Source organism: Homarus americanus, unplaced genomic scaffold (genome assembly GCF_018991925.1).
Source record: "Homarus americanus isolate GMGI-L3 unplaced genomic scaffold, GMGI_Hamer_2.0 scaffold367, whole genome shotgun sequence".
Lineage (NCBI taxonomy): Eukaryota > Metazoa > Arthropoda > Malacostraca > Decapoda > Nephropidae > Homarus > Homarus americanus.
Window position 1 is genome coordinate 12,673,821 of NW_024743709.1, and position 9,202 is coordinate 12,683,022.

General features: G+C 46.6%; 1 protein-coding gene across 1 annotated transcript; it reads left to right on the top strand.

Annotated features, from left to right (window-relative positions):
* Positions 1 to 2,139: 2,139 nt before the first annotated feature.
* Positions 2,140 to 3,378, top strand: LOC121877477. Its single transcript, XM_042383241.1, has one exon. The coding sequence runs from the start codon at positions 2,140 to 2,142 to the stop codon at positions 3,376 to 3,378; it is 1,239 nt and encodes a 412-aa protein (XP_042239175.1).
* Positions 3,379 to 9,202: the final 5,824 nt, after the last annotated feature.

Sequence of the window (9,202 nt, forward strand, 5' to 3'; positions counted from 1 at the left end):
TATGTCTTTCACTTCTTCTTTTAGATTCCTGTATAATATTCTGTTGTCATTGCTCCACCCGTGTGTTTTGGTGTATTCATATAGATTGGTGAATCTAGTTTGGATCATTTTCTCTTCATATGTTAATTGTGCATGTGGTAATGTACGGTATGTTGTTTTTGGGATGTTGTTTTTCATTGCTGTTATTACTTCATTGTACCAATTATCCAGTGTTTTGTCAATCTCTGTTGTGTCTTTGTTGTGTAGTAGTGTTGGTTCGTTGTTGCTAAGATCCGATTTAAATTTTTCCCTGTTTGCTCTATTGAGTGAAAATCTTGGGATTGATGGAATTTGTATCGGGGATGTGGATAGAGTTGCTAATATGGGTAGATGATTACTGGTTGTTGTGGGTCCAGCTTTTAGATGTACGTTTAGATGGTGATGCCTATTGGTTAAAACAATGTCTGGTTTCCCAGAGTTATCGGCTGATGCGTAAGTTGCGAAGTCGGGCCCGAGGTGTGTTATTGTCCCGTGTTCGATGAGAGCATGGAGGATTTTTCCTCCTGGGTTTCTGTTATTGTTTCCTAAGGTTGTGTGTTTAGCATTGAGGTCTCCTATGAAGTATGCTGGATTGTTTTGCCTCATTAGTTTTAACATGTCCCCTGTAGGGAATATTGGCCTTTGAATGTTAGATATGAAGTTCCAATAGTTATTGGGCCTCTTGTTGTATTTATTTGGGCTGCAAGAAAGTTACTTTGAAAGTTGTCAATGATTTTGTATTGTATGTTGCGTTTTATAGCTATTGCTATTCCGTCATGTGGTTCGTCGTGTATGTTCATTTGATGTACATGGTAGTTAAAGATCTTGATTTTGTCACTGTTTTTCCGACCATGTGCGTTGATAAGGATGATGTCTGGGTCTATTGTGCTGTATTTGTTAGTAAGTTCTGTTTTCCTCGTCAGAGTCCAGGCAAGGACGTTGTGTTGAATTATCTTTAATGATTTGTTTTGATTAGTCGTGGATCCCGAGAACTTGGTGTAGGGTGTTTGCTGGCTCGTGTATCTCCTGGTGAGTGTCTATTCCTTTCCTCCTTCAATCCCGTTCTGATTTTCTTAAACTTAGTTATATCTACTCTTTCAATTTTATTGTATTTGGTGTTTATAACTCCTGCATTTATCAACTGGTCTATGTAGGATTCTTCTACCCTGACATCTTCGTAGGTGAATTTGACTGTGCCTTCCTTGATTTCCTGCAGAAGTCTATCATTTGTTCTTGTAGGTAGTGTGTTGACTGAGTAGAAGCGGATACCGATCTCATTTCCTAGGTCTGCTGGCTGCACATCGCTTGGTGAAGATGGGGGGGGGGGCACGATGGCCAGAGTGGGATTCTTTTCTTGATTTCGCTTTGGTTGGGTCAGCTTTTGCAGGTTGTGGTTTCTCTGTTTGCTGAGTTGTGGAATCTGATGATTTGCGGTGTGGTGTGACTGCTTGGATGATAGGGTCTATTTCCATGACGTTTTCTTCTTTGCCTAGTTTGGTCACCACGAGGTCAGGTCTTTTATAGCGGAGGTAGGCGTGGCTTAATAGTTGACCTCCGTCATGTTAGGCGTCATGTAAGGCGGCGCTGGTTGACCTAGACCACGAGGCATACACTGGGGAATTCGCGGGGTCGGCTACTCAGCGACAAGCGTTTGTAGGGGAGAAATCCACTACAAGGAAATCTCGGGCAAGTCGTCCCCCCCCCACCACTGGGACTACTAACATACTCTTGTTTAATAATTCCTTCGCAGAATGTCTATTTGATACTGTAATTGTTTGCAATATGTATAGAGTATGAGCCTGTACCAGACATTGTAGCTACATTAACTCAGTTGTCAAGTGACCTAGTTCCTCTCACAAAACGGATTAAAAAGTCTACTGTAGATTCCACTCCCATACTTTCTCAGTGGACTTGGAAGCTGAAATGCACCGAAGTCTCTTTGACGTCATTATTCACCAGTTCCCACACTCTTACCAGAATACGACCGTCCTCTTCTCTGGCTACCACTGCGCATAGTGAAAAGAGTAAAAAGAAGAGAGGTCTCTTAAATATACTCGGTTACGTTTAGAAATCTTTGTACTTAGTGCATCGAAGCTGCAATAGGAGGCCTATGGTGAGGAGATGAGCCACCTGCAGCACCGACAGCTGCCACGACAAAGTCGACTGTACCAGCGAGAGCTATACCTAGGCCAAGACGGGCTGCTCAGAGTAGGAGGAAGGTTACAAGATGCCAAAGAAAGAACTGGACCAATACTACTGCCCAGAGACCACCCAGTAACCAAACTTATAGTGCAGGAAGCACAAGTGGTGGGCGCTGGCCATTCTGGGAGAGAACATACACTGTCCATACTCCGGTGTGAGTTTTGGATAGCCCGTTGCCGCCCTCTGCTCGATAAGATAATAAAGGAGTGTGTCACTTGCCGCCGTAACAATTGGAAGCCCACTAAGCAAAGGGAAGCCATGCTGCCCGGGGAGCGTCCCTTCACTTACACAGGCACTGATTGCTTTGGCCCGTTCACAGTAAGACAAGGACGAAAGAGTACCAAGAGATATGTCTGCATATTCACCTGTCTAGCTACTCGTGCAGTGCACCTGGAGGTGTTGGAGTCTCTAGATACAGATGCACTCCTAAACACTACTGTCCGCTTCATCGCCAGAAAGGGTACGACTCCGAAATGTATTCGTTCAGACAATGGCACCAACATAGTTGGGGCTTGCAAGGAACTCCGTGCGGCTGTGCGTAGTTGGAGGAATGATGAACGCATACACAGACACTTTCAGAAGAAAGATACAGAATGGGTATTCAACCCTCCAGCGGCTTCACACATGGGAGGAGTCTGGGAACGGCAAATCCGAACAGTCAGAAAGGTTCTCAGAGCAATTGTGGGGACCCAAGTCCTGGATGAATATCTACTGCAGACGCTATTTTGTGAAGTGGAAGCAATCATAAATAATCGACCCATCACCCCTGCCTCGAGCAACGTGAGAGACCTGGAAGCGCTTACACCAGCCCACATCCTCCACGGTGGCCCACACTCTGATCTGTCACGAGGAGGATGTCTTCTGAAGGACTCATATCAACGACGGTGGCGGCACGTGCAGCTCCTAGCAGACCGCTTCTGGAAACGCTGGGTGAGGGAGTGCCTTCCACTACTCCGCAAAAGACAGAAGTACATAGAACCAACCCGAAATCTCCAGGAAGGCGACCTCGTCCTCGTCACTGGAGAGAATCTTCCTCGCAACAAATGGCCATTGGGCAGGGTCAAGGCAGTTGTCCCAGGAGCTGATGGTCTGGTACACCAGACAGCAAACAGTATCTGGGGAGTTCCGAAGGCCAGTGACCCGTGTATGCCTTCTTGAACACGCCACGCCGAAAATCTTGGGCAATTGCCCAACGCCAGGAGTGTTATCGCCGCTGGCTTTTATCGTTGGTGTCAGCAACCACGTGCCTCCCCCACCCCACTCGCGGCCTGTTACCACACCAGATGTGGCGACTGGGGCGTTTACCACCGGGAGTGCCATCACCACTGGCGTGAGCACTGAGAGGGTGGCATGGATCTCTATGACACAGATCGCTTTCTCGACTGATGCCCCCCGCCCACGCGACCTGTTACCTCGACAGTTGTAGCAGTTGGGGGTGTTTACCGCCGGGAGAACGCAACAGAGAAAGGGAGTTCGAATTAGCTAAGTTGCAGGCAGAAAAGGACATAGAACTAGCTAGGATTAATGCTCAAAGTAGACCAGAATCCTCTGGCCCTATACAAGATAATGTTGTAAAACCTAGTTTGCCTGTTTATCGTGAATGAGAAGACATCGCCTCCCACCTTGTTAGGTTTGACGGGTAGCTGAGCTGCTTGGTGTGGACAAAGATAGCTTTGCTGTAAGATTGGGTAGCCTATTGAGTGGGAAACTGGTGCAGATTTATACGTCCATGTCTGCCGACATCACTAGAGATTACTCTTTGTTGAAGCAAGCTCTCTTGCGAGGATTTAACAAGACTTCTGATGGTTAGTTATTGTGTTGATTTCCGCAGAACAAAGATTAGGGCAGGGGAAACTTACCAGCAATTTTCAATCCACCTGGGTCGTTTGTTTCAACAATGGCTAGAGGCGTCATAGGTTGATGAAACCCTTGTGTCTCTCACTAACTTTATGATATTAGATCAGTTTCTGTCTTCTCTACAGCCAGACCTGAGAATATTCATCAAGGTACGCAGGCCAGCGATGCTAGGAGAAGCTGTACAACTTGCTGACAACTGGGCGTCCGCTAGCAACGCCTACCCCAAGTCTCTCACTCCCCCAGTGAAGAACACGAAGCCTCCGTCCTCCGAGGAACCATTCCCAGGAGTAGAGAAGAGTAATTCACCGGCATTTCTGTGCCACAACTGCGGAGAAGAAGGGCACATTCGTTCTCGCTGTCCCAGGAATCCCCGCGCCTTCAAATCTACTGACATGCAGCAGCCCAACTACAAGGTCGGATCCTGTTTCGAAGACCGGAGCTGTCCCAGTTATTGTGTCAGCGGAACATTAAATGGGTCTTGGGCATCTACTTTCAACAGGGACACCGGTTGCTCGTATATTAGCGTCTCTGAGGAAGCCCTGCCTGACGCTGACGTCTCCAGCTGCGCGAAGGTTAGTGTCGCCGATTACTTAGGCCGTGTTGACCAGTTCCCTGTCGTTAGATGCTACCTGTGTTGCCCCTATTTTATTTGTTGGTCTGATGTAGTAAGAGCGCCCATTAAATTCGCTAGTGTTCTCATTGGTAATGTTCCCGGAGTTTATGACCCTAACGACCCGGAACCCTTAACACTCTCCTCGCCACCAGCGCAAGTCTCCTCACCACCTAACCACGCCGCCTCGTCACCTGTCGACGTCGCCTCGCAACCCTCATACGTGACCTCACCTTCAGCAAAGGTCCAAGCTGTGGAGACACGGTCGGTGAAGGTGAAACGACTGCATCCCCTGGTTCTGCCGAAATTGCAGCCACTGACTCTGACGCCCAAGGAGTTCGCCAAGTTTCAAGCCTCGTGTACCTCTCTGAGGCGGGTGAGGGAGAAGGTGACCAGGCTAGAGATGGGTCTGTTTACAAGTGTGTTTGGATTGATGGTCTGTTACATCGGTCTTGTGTGTCATCCAAGCAACCAGCCAAAGTAGGTTAGTTTTTCCTGGTTGTTCCTGCCGATTGTCGAAACATCATTCTCTCTGTAGCTCACGAGAGCCCCCTAGCAGGACACTTTTCTCATAGGAAGACTTATATGAAGATTGTTGATCAATTTTACTAGCCAGAAATGGGAGCGGATATTAGAGGCTTTTGTAGGAGTTGTGATCGGTGCCAGCGTATGTCCGCCAAGGGTAGAGTCCGTCCTGTTCCTCTTAAACCTTTACCCATCATTACAGAGCCATTTTCTCGGGTAGCCATAGATTTGGTTGGACCGCTCTCACCCCCTTCCTATGAGGGGCACTGGTAGGTTCTCACTTTGATTGATTTTGCCACCGGGTTTCCTAAGGCCTTGCCCTTGAAGGAAATTGATTCTATTTCCGTGGCTGAAGTGTTGCTTGTGATCTTTTCTTGGGTAGGTATACCACGGGAAATTTTTTCAGATATTTGGGGGCGCAGTTTACCTCTCAGTTGATGGCGGAGCGTCACAAGTTGTTAGGAGTTAAGCCTTTATTTACCACCCCCTTTCACCCTTGTGGTAATGGACGAATTGAGTGACTGCATGGGCCACTAAAAGCGTAACTGCGGAAATTGTGCACCGACAAACAAAGGTAGTGGCACCTGTATCTTGTCCCCACTCTATTTGCGCTGATAGAAATTCCTAGTGACCGGACCGGGTTCTCGGCGTTCGAGTTACTATACGGCCGAGCCGTGAGAGGCCCGCTCTCGGTGTTAAGGGATCTGTGGGAGGACACAAGTATTGAAGACGACGAGCGGACTCACTACCAGTATGTCATTAAATTACAGGACAAACTTTCACAGCGTGCCAAGATCGCCACGCAGAATGCTGACATTAGTAACACCAAATATAAGGCCTATTTCGACGTCAAATCACAGGATCGTCAATATATTCCGGGGTATGAAGTGTTAGTGCTCCTGCCTGATAAGAAGAGTAAGTTGCTTGTTTCCTGGAATGGACCTTACAAAGTCCTCGAGAAGCGGAGTAGAGTAAATTGCATCATTGACGAACCTAAGGAGCCTAAATTATACCATACTAATTTATAAAAGAAATATCATCGTAGGGCACACATTAACTTTGCTCATGTCCTTGATGACATTCCCAAGCTCGAGTTAGTCGAGGCACTACCCTGCGAGGGTTCATGTGAAGTTCAGGCACCAGACTTGGATGATTTCAGTTGCCAGTTACCGATAACATCAGATGGTATAGTAGAATACCCTACGAATGTCAATGGGCCCGCACTTAAACCTAGATTGAAGCGGATCCAACGTGCAGACACTGAGGACCTAATTACTAACTTTGAGGATGTATTTTCAGACGTCCCGGGATGCACGTCCACTGTACACCATGACATCCTCCTTACAACCACTGATCGTGTGCAGGCCAAAGTTATCCTGTCCCTATTCATCTCCGGAGTTATTTGACTACCGGGCGTTAAATGCTGTAACTGTCTTTCATACTGAGCCCGCCTGTTCTATGGAGGAAAACTTGCATAAGTTCTTAGGGGCAAAGTGCTTCTCGGAATAAGATCATTGTAAAGTTTACTACCAGGTACCCTTAACTGAACGCGCTAAACCACTAACTGCTTTTCCTACTCGAAGAGGATTGATGGAATTCTGCCGACTTCCATCCGGGCTGGTGCCACGTACATCAGGCTGATGCGCCTCGTCCTTGTTGGTTTGCCTAGAGTTTCTTTTTATGTTGACAACATCTTCATATATTCCTCGGATTAGCAGGAACATCTTGACGACATTAAAGCTGTCCTAGGGAGGCTAAGGGAACATACTTTGACGATAAACCATCTAAATGCAGGTTTGGGTTTGAGTCGATTCATTATCTTGGATTCGTGTTAGATAGTCAGCATCTTCGTCCTCAACCTAATAAAATAGAAGCCCTTTGTGAGGTGTGTCCTCCTACTACTAAGAAACTCCGTAGTTTTCTCGGTATGATATCTTTTTATAAGGCTTTCATTCCCCAGGCATATGAGTATACCGGACCCTTATCTGACCTTCTATGGAAAGGCCACCGGGAGCCTCTTGTCTGGAGCGACGATTCTCTGTCCACCCAGCCTATTCTTAAGTTACCTGATCACCGCTTGACATTCGTCCTTAGGACGGACGCTTCCAGTCATGGCCTAGGAGCCGTTCTCCTCCAATATGTTCAGGCCTGTCCTCATCGAGTATCATATGCCAGCAGGAAGTTACTAGACAGGGAGAAGAGGTACTCCACCATTGAACGTGAGTGCCTAACTTTTTTGTTTGGGGTTTTGAGATTTGATTATTACTTGAGAGGAAAAGAATTTATCCTGGAAGTTGACCACAAACCCTTGCTGTATTTAAATACATTCAAAGGGGCAAATGACAGATTGTTAAGGTGGGCTCTAAGTCTGCAGGGGTATAGGTTTCGTGTTGTTCACGTCGCCGGGAAAGACAACCTTGGGGCAGAACTTTTGAGCAGGTCTACTGTATAGCAAACCATTTGTTGCAGGATTACGTTTCGTTGTACTAATCTTAAGTTTTAATCTACCTTACAGTAGATTTTTGTCGGGGGAGCTGTGTAAGGCCTGTCACAACAGGAAAAAACAAAAAAAACAAAGACAATCGGACTATAAAAGGGTAGACAAAGGATGCGAGTTTTTGTTGTGTATAATATAGTACCATAAATTCCTTAACAAAATATTCAGCTTTCTATAATTTACCCTTAACCAAACTTAACCTAAACATTAACAGTATATACATATTTATACAACATACAATAATTTGAAGCAAGGTGGAGGCGGGGTGGCAATATAAGATTACAAATACTTAAGTGTGGAGCTGAGATGGCTGACGAGTAAGGCTGAGTATTGTAGAAGACGGTAGGTAGTCACTGTGCCGTAGGTTTCCAGGATAGGTGATCCTGTGGTCACTTCCCAGAGTGAACTGAACTCTCCTCGAACTGGAGCTGACGAAGAAGACTTTGAGGAGGTGACGCAACAACCAGGATATGGAGAAGGGAAACCCCGGAGTGGTAACTAAGAGTAGTCATACTCGGGTTTCGTCCCTAGATGGCGTTGCTCGTGGTGCTGGGTAGGTAGATCAGGACAATAGATGGCGTGGTTCGTAGTGCTGGGTAGGTAGATCATGACAATTGATGGCGTGGTTCGTAACAGCGGCAAGACATCGCCCACCAACGCCGGCGCCAAGTGAGCAAGCTGCCCTGGACCTTCCCCCTGAGAGCCAATCACCATGTTACCAGAACATTCCACCGTGCTGGTTAGGAGTTTTCATCTGCAGCCGTAGGAAATATCTGTACTTTATTTGACTCCCGTAATTGTTGACTCCCGTAATTGTTTGACTCTCTTAATTGTTTGACTCCCGTAATTGTTTATTTAATATTTGTGTGAGTGGTGTCAATTATGATTATTTTCGTAGTAAAGAGATGTCAATCTCTAACGGTTGTTTGTTACCCCTTGGAAACCCATGGTTCTTGACTTTCCTTTTCTAAGATCCTGATTAGGCTGGCAAGGGATTTATAGCCCAAAGTCCAGGCCTTTACAGTGATAGTCCTTGAACCATGGTGCTACTTTACACACATTACAGCAGTAACGAGTGGTATCCTTCCTCTTCTTTGCTCTTCGTGACGTGTTGTAGCAGATGTGACACTGCTTCTGTGCTTTCTTCTTGCCAGATGTTGGTGGTAAGGGGGAAGGAAAGTAGTGACCTCTTAGAGGAGAGTGTGTCACGAGCTGGATTACGAGGTGTTACATGTTGTTCTTGCCAGTACATCTGAAACATCTCCCTCACCACTTCAACAAGAAGTTGAAGCATTCTGATCATAGAGTGGGTCATTATCCGACTCAGAAAAATCATCTGGGGTAAGCTCTGATGTATGTTCATACTCGAGAGCGAGTTGCTACTATTCTGCCTCAGTCTACCTGGACGAGAGAGGTGTGGCATGTTCATGCGTGGCTGGTGTGAGCGTGATTCACTGTCACCGCTGTGGCATGCAGAGCATGGAGCCACGTGG

Excerpts from the sequence above, each read along its gene's own strand:
- LOC121877477 (XM_042383241.1), top strand. The coding sequence starts at position 2,140 with ATGAGCCACCTGCAGCACCGACAGCTGCCACGACAAAGTCGACTGTAC.